This window comes from Platichthys flesus, chromosome 24 (assembly GCF_949316205.1).
Source record: "Platichthys flesus chromosome 24, fPlaFle2.1, whole genome shotgun sequence".
NCBI lineage: Eukaryota > Metazoa > Chordata > Actinopteri > Pleuronectiformes > Pleuronectidae > Platichthys > Platichthys flesus.
Window position 1 is genome coordinate 8,248,207 of NC_084968.1, and position 22,682 is coordinate 8,270,888.

The 22,682-nt window shown below is 44.6% G+C and overlaps 1 protein-coding gene across 6 annotated transcripts in view; it reads left to right on the plus strand.

Moving 5' to 3' along the window:
- kcnip4a (potassium voltage-gated channel interacting protein 4a) overlaps nucleotides 1-22,682 on the plus strand; it is a 120,558-nt gene that overhangs the window by 94,807 nt on the left and 3,069 nt on the right. For 5 of the 6 annotated variants that reach the window (XM_062384598.1, XM_062384595.1, XM_062384597.1 and 2 more), the window contains 4 exons: nucleotides 15,258-15,382; nucleotides 20,685-20,754; nucleotides 21,265-21,335; nucleotides 22,161-22,268. In XM_062384598.1, coding sequence (XP_062240582.1) covers nucleotides 15,258-15,382; nucleotides 20,685-20,754; nucleotides 21,265-21,335; nucleotides 22,161-22,268 — 374 coding nt within the window. Of the gene's footprint in view, nucleotides 1-14,502; nucleotides 14,603-15,257; nucleotides 15,383-20,684; nucleotides 20,755-21,264; nucleotides 21,336-22,160; nucleotides 22,269-22,682 lie in introns of all 6 variants that reach the window. The other variant, XM_062384594.1, reaches the window with a different exon arrangement.

The following is a 22,682-nucleotide window of genomic DNA, read 5'->3' on the forward strand; positions in this document are numbered from 1 at the left end:
GTATAAGTTGAAGTAAGTGGGAGCACAAGATGTGACTGGAGGCAGGAAAATGTTGAGTCGGGAGAAATGTGTCAGTTCAGAAAGATTTGAAAAGCTTTGAAGGACTTTGAATTTCCTGCGTTTGGAAAGATGGGGAATGAAAGACAAGTCTGTCATCCTAAAGCCTCTGAGGTCAATTCCATCTCTTTATTTTGTGCATATGTTTTATGAGGATGTGTGTACAGGCGTGTTTTAGTTGCTCATCTCCCAGCGTCTTCGTGTGTATATACGTCTTCTCTGTGGACCCAGGGGGGAATTCAGGGCACCGCCTGGCTCGCGGTGCGCAGAGTGAACCGTGGGGGGGCCAAAATAAACAGTTTGGTTTGGATCCTCTGCGGTTGTCTCAATTAAACAAAGTGGAGCAGCACAGTCGGCAGTTGTAGCCGAAAACCCAGCCTATTCATCAGATCGCTGTTTAGTAAACACGCTTATCTTCTAATTAGGATCATCCGTCAAACGTCTCTGCGAAGCCGCATCCATCCATATTCAGTAAAAAAAAAAAAAAAAAATGGCCATGTGTGAAAGCGAGTAGCTGGAAAAAGCTGACCTGACCCCGAGGGGAGTGTTTACACAGGGTGGAGGTGTCGCGTCTGCGTGTTGCCGCGACTGGGTTATTTCAAAAGGCACATGGGAGCAGTGTTTTTCATTTTTTTTTAACAGTTTACATGCCTCAGTAAACAGCGCAGTGCGATGGGGGGGGAGTCTAGGCCATGTTTTCCCTAAAAAGCAGCCGACAACGTGATATTGATGATTTTTTTTTCCCGTGATGAGACGATAGAGACGTCAGAGGAGTTTTGATATGATCAGTATGTCACTGAGGTGTCGGTCACCGTTTACAGGGGACGCTGTCGGGGCTCGCGGCTCCGGACGAGCAGTCGATACAGGAATCGATCCAGTGCATAGAGAGAGAGAGAGAGAGAGAGAGAGAGAGAGAGAGAGAGAGAGAGAGAGAGAGAGAGAGAGAGAGAGAGAGAGAGAGAGAGAGAGAGAGAGAGAGAGAGAGAGAGGAGAGAGAGAGAGAGAGAGAGAGAGAGAGAGAGAGAGAGAGAGAGAGAGAGAGAGAGAGAGAGAGAGAGAGAGAGAGAGAGAGGATGAGAGGAGAAGAGAGAGAGAGAGAGGGAGAGAGGGAGAGAGGGAGGAGAGGGAGAGAGGGAGGAGTAGAGTTAAGAGAGAGTTTCGATGATGGGAATTGATTTGAAAACGAGGGATCACAGTGGTTGATGTCAACACTGGAGTTCTCAGCCGAGGGAAGTGGCATGTATGGAATCTGAAAATACTGTCTGTTGGACTTAGAGAAAAAACCTAATGTAAACCTGAATTCAAACTATAGTGCACAAGTAAACAATCACTACCAAAGTTTTTACATTTGTGCATAACATGAAGGAAGATAGTGAGAAAATTGGCAACGAATATATATTTTTTTGATACAAGGACACTAAAGCTAAGAAAACCATAACATTTTCACATTTAAAAGGCTTCGAACCATTTTCTTCTAGAAAATTACTGAATTTATCAGATGATTTGTTTAAGCTTTAATGTAAAAAAGTCACTTGTTTTGCCAAATTACAAACCTATAGATAATTCATAAACTGTTGGCAATTCATTCTCAACTCATCATTTATTCTGTTAATCTAATCATTTCAATTCATGATAGAAAAAGCTGAAGGTCAAAGGGTTACACCTGAATCTGGGGCCTTCTGGCTTTAAAGTCTCAGTCCTGACCTCTGAGCCACTGCTTCATTCATGTATAAACCCAACAGTGATGTTGTGTCCAGTTTTGTAAAACAAATCCCTTTCTGCCAGAGTTGTTTCCTGCCTTTTGTATTTTTTTGTTGAACAAAAAGCCTCTGAGGGGAAAGTGTTCCACCGAGAAAGCTTAACATTCATAGCGTCAGACGTGTTCACAGCTGGGAGCTGCCCAGTGCGATCACATCCCTCCGCCAGCGGCCACCTGAGCAGCCCCACTGGGGGCATCTGGGGGATAAAGGTCTCGCTTCAGAAGCCTCTCTAAGCCGAGGGAGCTTCCCAGCTGGCTGCAGATCTGAAGTTGGTCTGGAGGTTGTTTTTTCACCTCTGCTCCACACATCTGACTGTGGAGTCTGCTGGCAGACAAAGAGGCATTGTAATTCTGTCCCCTCTCTTTTCCGGGGACTGCTCTCCTCTCTACTGCACAGACGGTAAAGACTTCAGACCTGGAGATAGTTTGTTAGCAGCTCCGACTGCCACTCACAGGCTGCCCTGTTGGAGGAAACACAGATCGTTGCATTCACACCAGAGCATTGTGGTGGGAGTTGTCGTGTGCCGAGGCTTTGACCCAGACCGGAGTTTGGCCACTTCCAGTTTAATTATGAATCTATTTGGCCTGATACATGTATCCCTGCTAACTATGTAACAAACCCGAGGCTGCGGCTCTACAACAACTACATTAAGGATCTGATTACTTTGTTGTAATTTAACATCTCATTTTCTAAGTTTAATTTGCTTGGCTTTATATACTTATTTACCTTTTTGTGATACTCGCACACAGGTGGTTGTCGCAGCTATCCTTATTAGGACTTTGCATTGACTAACATTCATTGTGGACAAAAGCCTGACCTCCGAAATGACGTTTTGCCTGATTAGGACTTGGCTCTGGTGCCCATGAGGTCCACTGGTCCTGACAAAGTTACTGTTTATACTGGAAAAGTTCCTGAAGACACACACACACACAAACACACACGTACTTATCCCCTCCACACAAACATTTCCACTTACACTAACACAAAGCTGTCATTAGTGCAGAGAGCTGAGCAAAGACTCATGGGGTACAGACTAATCATCTGCAAGTAATTCTCTGTTTCAGGCCCATACCCCCTGTAAATCTCTCTCACACACACACAAACACAAACACACACATTTTCACACTAACACCATAACCCCAACCACAATGGAACGCTGCGTCAGTTCAGACACGTTACTTGTTATTATCTTCATCAAACAATGTTCTTATGTTCTGTGTGTCCTTGATGGGGATTTATGACCTGGCAACAACACACAGAGAGTTGGCGTCTGCACTAAGCAGCATCATTATTTTTTTTTATTTTTTTTTTTTTTTTGGGGGGGGGTTCTGTTTTCACTGGCTGGTGAAGTGTCGTAGCCTCTGCAGTGATGAGCAGGTCACGGCGGCGGAGGGTCGGCTGAGGGGAAACCCCAGGAATGTGATTGATGTGCACGTAGAGGCGAACCTTATAGGGTTTGAGTTAAACACCCATTCCTGAAGATGGAGAGCAATTAAATCCCTATGTTCATTTACACAGTGTGAATTGTGGAAGTTGCTGGACTTCTGCTCACAAGCTGTTTAGTTGGTATAACTTCTGCGGGTCTATGACATCATACCTGTGACATATCTGGTGTCTCACCACTAACCCTAACCCTAACCCTCTTATAGGAATAGATTTTCCTATGATTTCCTCTCCTATTATACAATTGTGTAATGAGTCGAGATAGACAGGAAACAATCAATCTTGGTTATTTTGACATTGCCCGACACAACCAGTTTTTAAAATATAATGCGAGCAGCATGGTTTTAAAGATTTATCCGATTGGCAATAAATTTGTCCAGATATTCATGTTCTCCAGAGGATACATCCTACGGTCTTGGTGTCCCTTTGACTTTTCACCTCGCAGAAATGGTATCGCCTCCCAGAGGCTGGCAAAGTTTTAAAGGGATAGTTCACGGAAAGAATTCACCCATTATCTACCCACCACTGTGCTGATTGGGGGGGGGGTGGGTGAAGTGTTTGTGTCCACAAAACACACTGGAGCTTCAGGGGTAAACAGAGGGTTGCAGCAGAATCAAAGTTAAGGGTGTCCTCTTCTTCAGACGTAAGAAAACAGCAGAAACACATGCCTCCATGCTGCTCTTGTGCTGTCATCCAAGCAATAAGGTTTATCCCTGAAGCGCCAGTGTGTTTTGTGGAGTCTAAAGCTTCACCCACCCCCCTCCATCGGCATAGTGGGGAGTAGATAATGACTGAATGAAATCCCCTTAAGGCTCCATGTCTTGTTTATTCAAGGCTAAACCTCCCAATAAGAATCTAAGCCGTCTTTCACAACTGTGCTGCATTTATAATGTTTTGTTATTTACGATTTTTTGTTTGGGGCTGAGGGTCGACCATGATCGAGCTCAACCTGTTGATCGGTATCAGATGCAGGAAGTGTCATCCAGCACAGGAGGAACATGGTGTGGGGGGAGGCGGGACTGCTCTCAGGTCTGAAACAGGAGGAGACTTTTAAACATCAAACAAACCTGTTTAATCTTTCTGACACAAAACTCTAAATGACCTTTCTGCCGCCGTTGCTTTGTGGCATTTAGTCGTGACGTGCCTGTCATAATAATCCCGGTGAGCGGGGGGGCACAGCCGACTTGCAGCCGGAGAATCGCTCAGTCACAAAGGCCTGCGTCACGGGGCTGTGTACCCGCTGCTGTGTGATGCAGTCCAGAAAGTGTTCCTCCTGTTTAGTACAGAAGTGTGTACTGTTCATTCACCCCCAACAAACACACACACACACACACACACACTCATGTGTGCACTACAAACTGCACCTTCATGGAATTGTTTTCTTTGTCGAGACACAAATCCATTAAGGAAGTCAGTTTGAGTGTTTTCATTGCTCCGGATGACACAATTTAACATTCCGACCACTTCATTTAATTGCCAACGCTCCTAGTGGAAATAAATCTCATTAATACCCGAGCGAGTCGATCGGGTCTAAAAGAATTAAAATATAGAAACACCGACTCGTTTCCAGGTAGCGGAGTGCGAGGTATATTTTACGAGCAGCCCCCCCCTGCCGAGCTGTAAGTGTTCATCCACTTACTGATTCATGTAGAGGACTAACAATCAACCGGTCCGATTACCCGTTGGCTATTTTCCATGATACCCCTTTAGAGTGGTGACATGATTGACTTAACCTTCATGCCTGGACGCCCTAAGCTATTGGTCCCTCTGGTGTCGTCTTTTCCGAAGTAAGAGGACTTGACCTGTCAGTTCGAGTCAGAAGAGCAAGGGCAAGTATCGCTTGAGCAATCAGTACAGACGAAAACATCACGGGTAACAAATCCTGATCGGTGGACAGCAGATGCTTCGGAGCCACGGATGAATGGACTGCTTAAAGGTGGAAGAAGGCGGGTGCATGGCAGGTTGTGTTCTTAAAGATTGAATTATGAGCTCGGTGCAGGGATGCAGTATAATGCACAGTGTCCCCGAAGCAGCCCGCTTGTGATATCTCCCACTGTTATTAAACGTGAATAGAAACTCGTTGGGTTTTGCGATCGTCATCAATTCAAATCTCAACGTTCGTCTCATTAAAGGACGCAGTTAAAAAGCTTAAGTGTCGTTATGAGGAGAAAAGAACTGCGAGTCTTTCATAAACCCGGCGTCCGTCTCTGGAGCTTTGACGCTTGCACGCACGTGGTGCTTATTTTCAATCGAGGCTACTTCGGCTCGTTTCTGCACGTGCGCGACTTTAATTAGACAAACAAAATGAATATCCATGTTGCCACACGCAGCCAGGAACAATATTTTCCCTAATTAAGCCAGGGACAAAGGTTTCCCATGCATAATGCAGGAGATCCTTTCCAGCAGTGTGGCCTTTTTTAATTCCATTTTTTCCCTTTTGGCTTTATGGTCTCCTCTGCTTTCCATGGCTGAAAAGGATGTTTGAGTGTTTCTCTGGTGAAGCCTGCCCACTTTCTAACTCTACCCTCATCGCATGGACTCGTTGGAAAGTGGTTCTCAAAACTTCCCTCGGATGAAACTCTTGGAGAGCGATCGCGGTAGAGAAAAACGCTGACTCGTCACTATGGTGAAGCCATTCTCATTACCAGCGACTTGAATGGTGCAGTGGAACCATTCGCCACGCAGGGACGGGAGTCTGATAAAGTATCATCCATCATCAGCAGTGGAGAAGAAGCTTACCGACGAGGGGTTAGGGGTCTCCTCTCGTGAAACGATAATTAGCCTCTGCTGAGGTATCAAAGACGATGCACTAACAAGTAATGGACGCACAGAAGTCAGTATAAAAAGCATAAAGAGGGAGCACTCGGCCAGTTTTAATCAAATTAGTAAGTGTTGCAGAACATTTATCCGTTATAAGCATTGCTGAGCTTGTCGTCTTTGCTAATAGCTTTTATGATACAATTTCTTATATGCAAAGGAGATTAGCTGTTATTCCATCATTTCCGGTGTACACCCCCGCGTGCATCCCCAGGGTATGTGAGTTGTAATCTGTTATTTGCATATTTCTGTATGGACGGGGGATTAAAAGAGACAGAACACTACAGTGGCTATAGATCACTTTGTGGAAAACATAGCACATGTTAGTATCTTGTCAGAATACGGTCGATAAATCCGTGAGGTAACTTTGGAGTGAATACCGATGACTCCCTTGAAAGTGAATCGGAAAAACTTACTCCCCTTCAAGCCCTTTGGGGGGAAAGCTTCAACTTTTGAAGCAGAATCCTGTTAAAACTTCCTTCCTTTGTTCCACCATATAATTTTCAAAATGATAAGAGGAGAAAGGCCGGACCGCTTTTCTGCCCAGTGCAGAGCAAAGTGCGTTTTTTTTCACGCACTCAGACGTATTGAAACACTTGAGAGTGACAAATGATTGCAATTAAAGGCACAGACTGGCCTTTCCCTGCCTTTCACATCCCAGTAAATGCATCGGTCCCTCTGATGGTGTGTCATTATGGCCAGTGGGAAGGAGAGTGTACTTCAAAGATAAAATGCCACAGTTCATGTAAGAACATACAAAATGCGGATGGTGTTCTTAAGGCTGAAAAATGTTGCCTCTTGAACTTGAAAACACTTTTCCAGCATTCAGAGTTCATTTGCTTGAATTCATTCATTTATTTATCTGTATTTTAAAGACATATTAGTAATGAAGTATGTGATGAAGCCGTTGATGCCCACTTAATGTTTCATCGTGAAGGGTTTGACTTCTTGGCTGCTGGCTGCAGACGGGCGAACCTGCAGCTGAGTAGCTCTGCATTACAGATACTGCAGCAAGTTAACTAGAACAGGTCTTAAGTACCAATTTGATTCAGTCTGCACAGTCCTAGGCCTCTTGTGCCGTGCATGTTTCTGCCATTCCTATTGGCTTCATCAGAAATTTGGGACCTTAGTAGAGAAGGAGCATCTCAATGAGCTTTTATTTTGAAAAAAGACTCGATAGCTTATTTTAAAAGGGCTGCGAAAGAGTAAGAGAAGCTGCAAACTGTACACAGGCTCATGAGGTGTCCTCACACTCACACTCACACACACACACACACACACACACACACACACACACACACACACACACACACACACACACCCTCCAGTTCTGGCTTTTGCTAATAGTCACAATCCCGCTCCCAGTTATAAAATGTGGTTGCACCGTCTCCAAACATTATAAACGGCATCATCAAGGCCTCTATTCATCTGGCTGTGTACTCATTGTCTCTTCCCAGTCTCAGATCTATTTGGATCTGCCTTCCATCATTGGCAGTTTGTCACAAAACTTGTCACGTCCCAGGAAAAAGTAAACACACATCTCATAACCGAATATTTAAGATGCAAATACGTGATGTCATTCAAGCACCGTGTCCCAGGCAGTTGGTGATTGTGGTCTCGGTGATTTGCCCAATTGTGTTTTGTCTGAACACAAACCAGTGACCCTGCCATTTCCTTCCCTGTTTGTCGGTGTCACCGCCTGCCACAGGCAACCGGAGGCCGTTCTTATTAGATAACAGGAAGGACACATCGCTCTCCTCGGCTTCAATCTCAAGGCTTATTCGTGGTTGTGCCCACTTAATGGGAAGAAATGGCGGATCTGTGTCCACCTCCCTCCTGATTTGTGTGGCATCAAATGAGGATTTGTCATTACCTAGCGGGGACCGTGTTTGAATAACTCTTCTTCTATCGACTCAGATCTGCAGATCGGAGACCAGCACAGAGCTATAATTTGTTTTGGAGCAATAGAAAATATTCTGTGCCACAAAGTGGAATTTGTTGCACTTCATGGCAGAAGAAGTCGGCCTCTGCGTAGTTGATTTATCGTGTGTTTTGGATATGCAGACTTTACATAGTATCCTGTGGCACTTCCACTCACCCTCACAGTTCACTTATTTAACATCATCTCTATAGGGAGTTTACTTCTGGAGGAGGAGGAGGGTGTAACTCCACATGTACAGCGCGTGAGGATGTCTAAACTTCCTGTAAACAAACAAGACTGAAGACTTGGGCGGGGTAAAAGATGCTGAGCTCACAGTTTTGCTCATTGCCTTCCAGGTAAGACCGAGTTTGAGTCTAAAAGTTCACATTAAACTGATTTTACCTCGGCTGTGTGATTGGACACAACCCTAAATATTATGTATATATATTATATCTGCCATGTTTGACCATATATGAAATGCAAGGTCAACTATTCACTGTATCTAAGCATCACATCAATTAATTGTACTGTTTAGAATACTCCAAAAGCCATAGACCTCAACAGGTATATTTTCGACTGAAACAATACTGGAGCAATAAATAAAAAAAAGCAGCAGCAGTGCAGCACTTTCCCCCAAGTTGGTATTTTGCTGGGAGGGGACTGGTGCCCCCCTTCCAGCAAGCAGGTCAGTTTGGTAAAAATCCACCACCGGGCCGAGGCTGCTGGACGCTGCTCGTCTGCCGTCCTCGCCGCCCTCCGGCTCACCGGGTGTAATTTCAGTTAATCGCGAGTGGCCAAGCGCCACATTTGTCCCTGTTTGTGCTCAACAACAACACACAGCCTCGGGGTCCGAGCGCTGGAATGAGGTGTTGCAGTGAATCCGCTGTTTTGAACGTTGACACAATAAATACCGGGCTTAACCGCAGCCTCCTGCCTCCTGGCTCTTTTTCCCCGATTGGCTCAGATTGAATTCTGCCTTCGCACTCGTGTAACGGGCCACACGACACGACGTGACCTTCTGTAAATGTTCTTTGCTGCTAATACTGAGGTGACCTTTTAGAGAAATGGTTTTAAATCCAAACGCGAAAGAGGCATTGACCGCTCGGCAAAGCATGTGGCAAACCATTGGCTTTGACTTGCACTAAATAAATAAACATCAGTTAAACAAGCTCTGTTTTTCTACAGCCATCAATTATTTTTAATGGAATAATATTTCTGCCTTAAGTGATGGTTTAAAGAATGTATAAAGTAATTCTTACTCATCAATACAATTCAACAGTATTTATTCGTGAGTTTAATCCTGATATTACATTGCGTTTCTTTCCGGTGCAGTTCTCAGAGACAGTAATCCCCCAGAATTCACTTTGATACCAACTGTGTGGACATCTGCAGGAGACAGATAAAAGTGTTAAGAGATTAACACCTGGGCACCGCTGTCTTTGATAACCTGGTGTGAGAGTGAGACACCCCCCCAGAGCGTTCACTCTTCAATAAATCATTTCAGTTAAACCAGAAAGTGACCCAGAAATCTGTGTTGAATTCATTTGTAAATCAGTTTTTTTTGATTTATATCTTTAAATACCCGTGGGTGTAGTAGGGGAAGGGAGTTTCAATTGGAGTCGGACAGTTTCTCCTTTGAACCAAAGAGACAAATCGAGATGTGGAATGATGGCAGAGAAAAGCTGGGGCCCGCTTCCAGATACAATCCACCAGTATATGGGACTCGGAATGTCCCCTGATTATAATGTGCCTTAAGCAGTGATGAACCCGAGAGTTTAAATTCCAATTTGATTCTCCCAGTGATAATAAACATTAAGATCCGCTTCAAAGCTCCCTGGAAGTAGCTCTCTGGTCATTTCCACACCTGATGAATGTGTCCATGTTTTGCCCGTACATGGGCAGCAGGAGACACGCGGAGCCGCCTCCTGATGAACTCGATACCCACAGATTGGTGTTTGATTTGTTTGGCCCGGCCTGAAGAAGTGGCCTATATTAGGAGAGAGCTCCGGCTGAGATAAGATCAGGTTGGAAGGTTTTGAAGTCGGAATGGTGTGTCGTCAGCTGTCAGCGGTGACTTATTGGACGCCTGCAGATGTGTCACACTAACTTTTAACATTTACATTACATTAAATTACTGTTTTTTTTGGGGGGGGTGCAGATTTGAGGAGAGGATGGATGGAAGGTGGTGTGATCTCTTGCTTCTTGCTCTAATGTCTATATGAAATGATTAATGACTTAAAAAAGTCTGCAGGTTCTATCGCAAATAACTGAAACAGCTATATTTCACTGTTGGATCTATCTTCCATTTCAATTGTGTGGCTTCTTGTGTATTTAAGATGGTATGTGTACTGTACACTCACCAATTTTGTAAGTGCATTTGAGTCAAATGGTTTATCTTGTCCATTTTCCAGGTATGTTCCTTTTAAATGTTATCCTGCTACCACTATGAACTATGGTGCTGAACAAGGTAAACATTTCACTTGCTAAACAATAGCAAGGTAACCTATAAACAATATATTTAATGTGCACCTTCAAAAATGAGGAGTTAGTCACCGATCTTGGACGTGTGATTTCCCCCTCTGTGTAAGCTGTGGCCCCCGATTTAAACAAACCCTAGCTCCAGGCACCTCCATGTGTAAACACAGCCTCACAGTGAAGCATGGCTGTGGCCTCTTCATCCCTTCCTCCCAAACTGAGGGTTTGAATCTGTAGTGCCAGGCCCACTTTGGTCACACTAGTGGTGAAACACAGGAGCAGCACTGAGAGAGAGAGAGAGAGAGAGAGAGAGAGAACAATAAGTGGGTCAGTGGGTCTTTGTGGGTATTGGGTGTCACTTGTGGAGAGGGGAATTGCAGAATGACGGGAGGAAGCTTGCGCAATGTTTTCAACAATGTGTATTTTATTATGTAAAAGGGGTTTCCATGTTTCCTCTTTAGAAAAATACATTTCTTTTCTGAGCATCAAGTTCCCGGACACTCAAGGCAATTACACTAATTGTAACACGGAGCTAATTGCGGCCGAAGATCTTTAGATCAGCGTAGGAAGACGCTCACACGCTGGGTGCCGATAAGACCTCATCTCAGACACACACACAGAGACACACACAGGAGCAGATGAGATGGACACAGAATGACACTGGGCTTCTAACAGCTCGAATCCAGTGGCTGATGATTATCAAAGCCTGGAATCAGAAGTGATCTCTGTCAATTTCATAAAGATTAATCTCAGACGCTCCGCCGTCATGAATCTGTTTTTAATAATTCTCATTTGAAGAACGGGGCTTTGCTACTTATAGCCTGGTAAGTCCACGGATCCCATGTGGTCCCCGGGGCCGTCAACACTTTCTGTACATACACCCCCCGCAACACAACAAAGATTGAGATTTATCGATTTTTCTTTTTTTTAACTGGAGACATTGTAATTTGTGCACGTAACTGATTTATCAAATATTTATTAAAGACTTTTTTCAGTTCATGGATCCAATTGATTCGAGGCCAGAGAGGGTTTTTTTTACCCTCTGGCTTGAATTTACCTTTGAGATAAATGACTCCCGAGTCCCAAACCCTGAGGATATTCAGCGGTTCAGCCATGATTGATCAGTCCAGACCCATTTTTAAGGGTCAGATTGTTCGGCTTTGTGAGCTCATTGTTAAAGGACGCCGCCGTGCAGTCGAGGATTTTATTGTGAAAGCCGTCAAGTGGCACTTTGTCCCTCGGTGATTATATTTTGCTGAGGTGTTTGTCTTGGTTTACAACCGTCACAGGGCCATTCAGTTTCATTCTCGTGTATGGCTGCAGGGTCAAAGTGGCTCTGAACTACATTTTCTGATGAGCTGTTCCTCCGGGTTCAACCTGCCATTACAGTCAGAGTCACTCCACAAGCTGTTTTTCGAAGAAGGCAAAAGTATGGCATGGTGATGTGTTTGCACGTGATGACTGAATCAGTAACGTGTGTACAGAACCCTCTGGCTTTGATTCTTCAGGACAACAACACCCATGTAGGGTTTTTAATAATTTGGATACAAGTGATGCAACACCAGCAAAACAGTGATCCTTGTGGCCTAGGGTACAGGGGAAGGAGGGGGACACACACACATACACACACGCGCTCCAGCATCATATTGATTTTGCCAATGAACTGAAAGGGCAAACATCAATCAGGCGTGACTGCCTGCTCTTTTCCTGCTTGATTAAGCACCGTGTCACTCATTCTCCTTGATTCCATTTCATTCCGAATGCTTTCGCTTTTTTAACCGACGGTCCTGCTTCCGATCCGATCAGCGGCGGCGGCGGTCTGTCTCTCAATCAGCGTCCTGAACGAGGCACCGGAAGCTCACCGCGCTGCCCTTGAGCAAGGTACGCGTGTCTCTGTGGTGCAGTGACACTTCCGAATCACGCCAGCCTGCTGTCAGGACCAATAAAGCTCGGTAACAAAAGCAGCATCTGTCTGGTTGAACCTGAGCGAGGGCACTTCTTCAGGAGGGGTGTGCGTGGGTGTGGGTGTGTGTGTGTGTGTGTGTGTGCGTGTGTGTGCGTGTCGGGCCGGTAACAACAAAAGATGAGAGCTCCGCTGAACCTCTTCACCCTCAAGCTATTTAAGAAGTCCTTTATTAGTCCCTTAATGGGGACATTTGCTATGTTACAGCAGCAGAAAGACATTCCATAAATAGCATGCAGTATTTGGGTGAAGGAAAGAGGTAGAAATATGCAACAATATATCGGAAAAATATAGATGTAATTAAACTGGTATATACAGTGTAAAGAAGTACATCATGTTTCCGAATGTGTTCAGTGAATGAAATGCACCATTTATATTGCACAGAATTTGTTTTATTATAAATTAATTGTCAAGTTGTGGTGTCATTATATGAGTCAACAGTGCTTTCAACCATCTGCTCTTTGTCTGTGCAGAATTTGACTCCAGACACTAGGATTGGGAGAGAGAGAGAAAGCTTGGCCCACAGCAGATGTTGACTTTAAAACTTTCTCTGACACGGGTCTTTGCCAGCTTGCCGGGGGGGGAAAAATAACATATTTGGCAAGACTGTGAAACAAGAAATCCTGCTTGAGGGCCAAGTGTGGTGAAGCTGCCTTCAGCCTTACACTGAGCAAAGTTTCACATTAATTAACTTCTGTTCAAAAACCATAGACTGTGAATTATCCCGAGACTCCAATTATCTCTAAATGAAGCCAAATTATCCCAGATGCCCCCACTGCCATCTCGGAGCCAATAGCGATTGAGGGATGGAGCCACGGTATTGAGCTCCTGCTGATGCAAGGTCTCGGCCAACCAGGTGTCGGTCTCAGTTGACAGTCACCACGTTTCAGCCTTTTTTTATAGCGAAATGCATTTGGCATTAACTTTTTTTAAGTTTGGTCCACGTACCACCCACTTACATGGACATTTGTCAGTCGCATTTGAAAAGACACGTCGAAATGGCACAGTCTAGCTCTGCAGCCCCTGGATTGAAAAACAGCTTATGATAAAAAAGAAACATTGACAGAGTATTCAACAGTAAATATGAGCCAAAATTCGGTACTAATATTGATAATATGCCTTTGCCTTTGCCTCCCGACCTGCTGAACTGAGATGTGAGCATGGCAGTGACTCTGTGCCTGCTCAGGAACTCGCTGTGCTGGCGTGTGTGTTTTCTTCTCGCAGCCTCGTTACTCGCCCCGCTGCGTGAACTCAATCTTCTCTCTCGCTGCACTCCCAGGGATCGTTTCTTCCTCCCGCTCGGTCGTCTCACACTGAGCTGTTCTCCCGCAAGCAGCCGGTTCTTCACGCCGGACCTCCCTAACGGCGCCGGTGCTGAGCCGCTGATAAACGAGGCACTTTTCACAGCTTCTCTAATCAGTGATGTAATCGTTGCCACTCGTTTTTTCCTTTACAGCCCAGGTTTGCTCAGGCCGTTTTCGACGTTTGGTTTTCCTCTTCAGAAAAATGGCGTGAAACTTTTCTCTGCTTTTATTTTTACCTGCAGCCTCGGCCTGTTAAATTAGTGCTGGTTTGATTGACGAATGGTTTCCAGCGCTCGGGGTTCTCGTTCTGAACGCCGGCCGCTGCCGTCAAACCTCACACTGAATTTTTTAGAATAGCCGGGAGCGAGAAGGGAAGTGGTCTCACGTGTGCTCCGAGGCGAACCTGCAAACTGCTTCAGCTAAAAGCTCTCATACCATAACGGCTCTGCTACATACAGTATGGACCATAAGAGGGGTCTTCCTGTGATGTGGTCATCTGCTCCAACCTCTGATTGGGCCTCCTTTGTTACTTAACACTTACACTTTTAAGTTACTTTTAAATCTGCCTATTTCATCTCCTGCTGCCGGATGCAGATTTGAACTCGCAGCCCAAGTTGTTGTCCTGAAGAACAAACCACGAGCTGCAGCCTCACGTCTATATTTAATAAACCCTCCCCGCTTGCATGATTTTTTTTTTTCCCCCAGAATGCACTGAGGCTTGACTTAGTTTTTCTGGGTAAGACCTAATGCTGTATTTCCCAGGTTATCCTCAGATTGTCCACAAGGGCGGCGTGCGAGCTCGACTCATGAGGCTCTGTCCGTGGTCCACGACCAAAACGCCGCCGTCCAGTAATGAAAGCAAGTGGTGACGACTTTGGTTCCTATTTAAGATGCTTTTACTTTCTGTTGCATTTCCTGGTACCTGGGGGGAGGTTGAACACTCAGTATAAGACTTTGTCACACGTGCACCAGCTGAATATAAATTTTAGAAATCCTGTAAAAACCTAGCTCTTGTTTTTGTATTGTGAAAATGTGAAATGATTGGTTATTACTATTTCTTTCATCATTTTGCAGAAAGCATTAGCCCCACAGCAGCAGGTGAATTATGGGTCTCTTGGCTGTGGGCTACATTAAGACCCTTTGGTGCTAATGAGGCATTTAAACGCTGTGTCCCACCTCAGGTACATGAGAGGCCCCGTGTTGACAAGTCTAACGCTGCAGTACGGGGTCACACACGGTTCAGCTGCCCTCCGTCAGAGACACTCTGTCTGGGGTCATTGGTGTTTAGAGGAAGGGGCCATTCTGACTTTTTCTCTTTTTTTGTGGTGACATATGCATATAGAAGGATTTTGAATAGAATTGTTTGTTTGTTTCCTTATCTCTCTGTGATACCTTCGGGGCTAATGGGAAGTCACTAATTCCAGCCTTTAAATAAAAAATGCTGATTTGCTATTTCAACTTGAAGCCTCATGCTCACACCTGTCCTTCCTCCTCCTCCTCCTCCTCCTCTTCTCCAGACAGCGTTGAAGATGAGCTTGAGCTCTCCGCAGTCCGCCATCGCCCCGAGGGCCTGGAGCAGCTCGAAGCCCAGACCCGCTTCTCCCGCAAGGAGCTGCAGATCCTTTACCGCGGCTTCAAGAACGTAAGTGACACACTCACACAGAGCCTCGGGCACCATTTATAATGTACACCTCCTGTGGGCGTGGTTCTCCGCTAGACACCTCTCTCCCTCTGGGACACAAAACGATCTTGTTTGGCTTTGATATTATTTGATTTACTCCACCGGAGCCTCCTCAAACAACTCCCCTTCCCCTCGAGCTCTCATTGCTGTTCCGCTTCCACTTTCTGCTCGTGTGGCATTAAGATAAAATGCTGTTTTTGCTGAGTCATCCGCAACTTGCGCAAAAAGATGTTATCAAGGCGAATCGTGCTCACCTCAGCAAAACAGGATTTCCTGTACATTGTTCACTGTGCCGGGGGTAATTGGGTCTTACGGCACCCCGGACCGATCCAGGGAGATAAGTGGCGAGCGATCGGGTTCGCCCAAATTGTCTGCCGATGGAAGAAACAGAGGAGCGAGGGCGAGAGTCCTGTGATTCTCCCACGAGGCCTCAGTTTCCTGTTGAGCCCACACTGTGCTCCAGCCACGTCCCTGCAAAGCCCATTAGTCTGTGTCCACCTGAGACGAAGAGGTGAGAGGTGCGCTAATGAGGCCTTTCATTCCTGCCCCACACTTTGCCTGTCTCTATGTAAAGATGAGGGAGTGCTTAGTTCACATGTTTATATACATGCTTTCATTTATTTCTTTTTGTACAGTAGAGATTTGGGATTTTATTTTTAGCCGCATGCACGTGGAGCTCTGGGGATCTTCATCCCTTTGGTGCAGCCGGAGCTACTCAACAACTACAGGATGGATTTATGTGCAAACTTTTCACTTAGACGTTCATGGTCCTGAGAGGATGAAGCCCTAATGACTGCAGCGCCACCATCAGGCCAAGCTTTTAACTGCTCCAATGAAATATCTCAATAATAATAATAATAATAGGAATAGACCTAATTTGTACAGCCCAAGTGCTGGTACAACAAGCAATTCAGTTACAAAAGATATATGAGAGTGAATAAATAGGAAATTAGAAACCTAACCTAGCTAAATAATAAACTAGAATAGCTCTCAGTAGAGTAGGTACATTCCACCAAGGCCCAACAGTCCCATCCCCTCATGCCACCATATTTTTAATTAAATGATAAATCAAAGGGGGAAAAAGTTCCTGGATCCTCCTTACATATATTTAAGGGCGTTATTTCAAATTCTGTGGACTAGTTTTTGTGTGATCCTGCCGACTAACAAACAAGAGGACAAAACATCCTTGAGGAGGTAAAAAAAAAGAAAGGACATGCGTAGCAGAGGAGCAGTTCTGCAATGTGCCGAGCAGATGCGTTTGCCGTCCAATGACGTTTGATGCAGGTGTTCCGAGTTCTCCTCAGGATGAATTGTACGAAACTTTGGCTCAATTCAAAGTTACTTATCTCTTCTGTGTAATAAGACAGACGCTTAGGAGCCAGAAGTCCAGATTGGACAAAGACAGTCACGGCTCTTAGGTTGCAGCTACTAAAAAGCCTTTTGTCCATCAGACGTCCGTAATGCAGCAAAAAAAAAAAAAATGTCACTGCCAGGGTCAAACGGCTCATCTCTGCCTCGGCCCAACCCGGAATAAAGACCGGCTTTTAGAGGCCGGCCAGACTAATTGAAGCTGGCATCGGTCCCATGATGAGAAACCTCCTCCTTCATCCTTCACGTCCAAGGTTTTATATTCAAATCAAATGGCTCGAACGCAGGTGGGAGGCCGAGGTAGTTTGTCTCGACAACAAAGTTCAAGAGTCATTTCCTTGTAGCGCAGGCGGAGCTTTGTTTCAGATCCGCGATATATCCAGAACAGGCCCTCCGCCTCTGGGTGTTGCTCTTCAGGTGGTATCAGAGCAGAGGTCAAACCAAAGGTCAAGAGAGGATCTATCGTTTCATCAAATCCTTGGTCCTCGACTACAGGAAATAACACGGTAATATCTTCCTGTCCAGCTAAATCTGCTGGGCTGTCACAGTTCACAGTGCGGGGCATCGCTTCAGGCCTGATGATTAAGATCTCACACTCTCCCCCCCCCAGCTCTCCTTAGTGCTGCATCGCCCAGTGAAGTCTCGTGAAGAAATTTCACGTCCGACTGGTTTTGCATTTCACAGATTGAATGTGTGATTTAATTTGAATGGCCGAGCCAATATTAAAATCATATTGAATGAATAAAAATATATTTTCTGACCCTTCGCGATGAGATAAAAAAAGACTGCCGCTTCATTTCTATACTACCTTATAACGATACCTTGTTTTAATCCAGTTGAGTGTATAAATAAAGAGATTCTAAACAATACATTAAATAGGATATAAATTATAGAAAATGTACTATATAATAATAATATCTTTATTTTACAGCACCTCTTAAAATCGGTCCCTCCGATACACAAGCTTGACTAATCGCGAGCCAGGCTTCTTGTAAAAAAAATTACTAATTAAAACACCCTGACTTGTGCTTTCACTATTTAGTTTCACCCACGTCCCTTCCACTGACATGGAGGAGGTGGGATTTATGACCTATATTGCAGCCGGCCACCAGGGGGTGATGTGACACTTTGGCTTCGCTTTTGACGTTGTCCATCTTCTTAATCAGTCTTAAGAGTGCCATCAACACAAACTCCAGCAGATGTGGAATTTAAATGATTATATGACCTTCATAAGATAATTATATTCACTGCTTCACTGATGCAGACAACAAAACATATTTCCCAAAAGCTGGATATTAAAGAACAGTGTGTGACTGGGGTCCAGATTTCCAGCTTCTCCTTTCCCCCGGTGCGACCGCCGGACGTTTATCAAGTGAGTGCAACCTGTGTTTTATCCGGTGGCCTCGAACAGCCTCGGGCGCCGATGTCACCATGAGGCTGACAAGAGGAGATAAACTACGATTAGATGAATGGTGCCGTCGGTGTGAGGCCTTCTTCAACGATCACCAACATCTTTACTGCCCTTTAATTTTTCCTTCAAATTTACGAGGATGACTTAACGAGGTTAGGAACAAAGCCATTGGTTTATTGCTGTCCCGCTTCATCAGTGGGTTGTTAGAGTTGACAGCTGCAATTGCCCATCTGTGTTTAGACACACACAGGCACGTGCACGCGCCAACACACACACACACACACACACACACACACACACGCACACACACACACACACACACACACAGAGGCAGGCGTGCACCAACTCCACAAGTGAGGAGAAACGATCTCTCTCCTCATTTCCCGTGCCTCGTTACACAACTAAAGGTTGACTGCTAATTAACAGAAGCTCTGCTCAACACATGAACAAAGATGCTGCGGATAAAACTTTATACTTTGAGAAGGGATATGATTTGATATTTTCCTCCCAGTGCTGACATCTGTGCACCGTCTGGCTGGAATAACACAGTTGAAAGTTCCGCTCCCTGTTTGATGAATGCAAAGCTTCGGGCGGGACGTGATTGGCTCGGTTTACCCCCCCCCCCCCCCCCCTAAAATGTGTAATATTCAAACATCCGTGCACAGATTAAACAAATGAGAATTGTGGTGCAAATTACGAACAATGGAACCCTGGGACATTTCCATCCGACTCGGCTGAATTTGTGTTTTTTCCCAATTACCATGTGATGGGATGCAAGATGGAGAATGAGTCTAATTAGCAAATGTGAGGAAGCTTAAAATGAAAAGCGTCAGAGGAGCAATAAGCAGCCTGCACATGCTCTAGTATTGTGTTCCTCAATCTGGTGATGCTAATTTGTTAATATTATAATAATGTTGTATAATGATGTCTTCATCATTTATGCTTTGTAAGGATAAATGATTGGTTAATCTCTATATTCTCTCGTCTTTAATTACATTGGTTGCTAAAGTTAAATCCTTAAGAAACTTCCTGACTTCATAGTCATTTTAATCACTAAAAACTCCTGGTTTATTACATTTTACTGCCGAAATCAATTCCACCTTTAAAGTATTAATGAGGAACTACACCCTCGTGCATTGGAACAAACTGTACTGCAAAATTAGTACTGTATATTGCATTCATCATTAAAAAAAATGAATAATAAATAAAGGCAAACTGTGGGTTAGAGAGTCATCCCGTGCTAAGAAAATGATTAAAAGCATTTAATGAAGAGATGCTGGTTTCACATGAACTGCACAGAAGGTGAAAGCAAAGTGCAAAGCATCATGGGAAATTCTGAAACAGGGTCTGGTAAAACAAATTGTGTTGCACTGGTTTATACGGAATAGTTTTGCCTTCGCTTGAGAAATGCAATGTTTTTAGTGAATTGGAGCTTTTTGAGTCGAAAGTTTGATTAATTTAGAATTTAGAAAGAAAAGTAGATATACAGTTATGCTGAGTTATACCTCTTCACAGTAAAATACCACAAAATGTTCAAATCAGGAATTTCAAACAGATTGCATCGTCAGCTCAGGAGGAGAGTTTTTCTTCTTGCTGCATCACTTATGTTGCTTATTAATTATGAAGAAAACTTTCAAACTTCATCTAATCACTTATTTTGCCCGACCTCAGCTCACCCAACAATACGTGCGAGTGTGTGTGTGTGTGTGTGTGTGTGTGAGAGACAACAGAAGCCTCGGGGGAGTTGTGCTTCCTCTCAGCAGGGAAACACAAGGCGCCCGTTTGAAGCAAGACAACAAGGTTTCATCTTTGTTTTCTCACACCTTCAGCTCCAGGTTCTGATCAGCCAGGAAACAGCTCCCGGTCCAGGAATCGTCTAAATGAGTGGAGCGCTTCCCTTCTTCTTGTAGATTCAGTATCATGGCTGCGGCCTCGCCAACACACAGAAACTCAACCCTGCACGACGACCCGCCTTTCACCACCGCGCCGGTCTGAGCGAGGTCGTCCACCTCTGTCTTTGGACGGCACTTTTCTCTGAAAGGACACAAAGCCAGTGTTGCATAAGAGTGGGTGACTCTCACTGGCTGTGGACACGATATCCGTCCAGGCAGTTTCAATAATAAACCAAACCGAGCTTGATTCGATTACAGCTATAAATACGGACGTCTCCAGAATTCATCCTGGGAACACAAGTAATGGCTCGAGTGAAATTTTTTTCCTCTGGACCTGAATATTAACTTTTACAATTCTGAAAAGATTAAATCAACTCATTTCCCCCTTTATTAAAAATAAACAAATTTAAAGATTTAACGTTTTAGCTACAGGCCTCAATATCTCTCATTCCACAGGGAAATCTGACTTTTCAGTAAAGTTTGTGCACAAGTTTCAGTTCCACCTGTGTAAGTTGTTTATTGGAGGTGTTGATGACACACGTTAAACTCACACAGACGCTGATGACCTGTGTGATTCTGCTCCGTCTCGCAGGAGTGTCCCAGCGGAGTCGTCAACGAGGACACGTTCAAAGTCATCTACTCGCAGTTCTTCCCACAAGGAGGTTTGTAGCCCCGTCTTTTTCTTTTCTTCCAACTCGTGTCGCCGGCCTCTTATCTCCTCTCTGTGCCGGACCGACACACACACACACACACACACACACACACTCTCCCATCAAGTGCTGAAGTACTTGAGAGTTAAAGTTCCATCGAAGGAAATGCAGGGAAGAAAGCGGTGTTTATCTACAGTGTGAAGCCGAGGGTCCATTTCACTGTTGGTTCTCATCACTATGCAAAGATTCCACCCGAGGAGCAGGACAGGAAACAGTGGGAGGCTTTGATGTATCTGCTGGGAAAGAGGTTCAGGCAGACCAGTGCGTGTAATGGCTCGGCACACCGGGAAAAAAATGATCTGAGGATGGTTTATAGAAAAAATGACAAAAATTGTCCTTGCAGCTGTGGAGGTGTAACGTCAGTGTGGTGATAGATTCTCCTGAAATTGACTTGTGTGTGTGTGTGTGTGTGTGTGTGTGTGTGTGTGTGTGTGTGTGTGTGTGTGTTTGTTCTCCTCGCAGACGCCTCCACGTACGCACACTTCCTGTTCAATGCATTTGACACGGATCACAATGGCTCTATTAGCTTCGAGGTGAGTGGAGTGTTTTAATATTCTTTCTATCTCCTAATTTCCACAAAGGTCTGTCTGTATTTGAATCTCATATCTCCGGAACCCTTCATCGGATCGGCCTCACCTTTAAGGAAGTGCAGCGTGAAATCAAATTTTAATAAAAAATAAAGATCCGGAGCATTAACAAAGACCAAGCAGTCAGGTTTAAAACGGGCCCAGGACTAGTATTTATTAACTAACAGGTACTAGGATGAATGGGAGTTAACTCATTCCTTCAGGGTTAGGCCCCGAGGTAAGAAACTGACCCCACTGTTATCCAGAATTAGTCCTTGTTGGACATTTCAACAATTTCAAGAGAGGTCACCTCTGTCCAGCGTCTCAAACAGGACAGTTTCACCACTGGGGGCCCCTTAATGCATTCCACCGCCTCATTACATAACCTGCTAACCACAATCCCTTTAATTCAACCCGAGCGCGTCGGCTTGAGAAGCCGTCAACACCTGATGAATATTCACGAGGGGCCACGCATTTGCTTATATGAACAGCAAACCTGTCGTTGCTCCAAACCAGAGCTTCACTAACTAATATCTGTTCAAAAGTGCCGAGGATCTCCCCCCCATCCACCCACCCCCGAAGGAGAAGGAAACAGTCCGAGTCGTCTAATAATGTGAATAATGAGTTATTCTAATTGACAGCGTCTGCTCTCTTGCTGTTTCATCATTTGGCTCTCATGGATACTTGTAAAAAATGGATGACGGCTTCCGCATGTTGTTGTGACTCAGTGATTTTATTTCATCTGCAAAATGCTGCTTTTATATAAATGTGTGTATTTCCCCCCCGCTGCAGGATTTCGTCATGGGCCTCTCGATCCTCTTGCGAGGAACCGTGCAGGAAAAACTCAACTGGGCTTTCAACCTCTACGATATCAACAAAGACGGATATATCACCAAAGAGGTTCGTCCCTTCACGTGCTGGGGATAGAGCTAGGGTTAGGGTTAGGGTTAGAGGGAGCTCCTCAATACAGGCATGATTTAGAAGGTGTTCATAAGAGGCTTCAGCCAGCTTAGTGATTAGATTTCTCTCTGGTGGTTTGTATCAGACACCAGTTTGAGATCTCTGCCTTCAGCCCATGGGGAAATAGTTATTTTAACAATCAATCCATGAATCAAATTCTATTTTGTGTATTTCCCCAGACCTGATAATAAACTGTACATTATTATTGATGATTCTTAATAACCTATTCATTTATTGAGTGGAATGCATCTCATGTTCGCCATCTTATCTTCTTTTTCCCGTCTTTATTTTCATCTTGATCGTGGAGAGATCATAGTGTGTATGTAAAGATGGATTGGTCAGCAGCATCTCTAT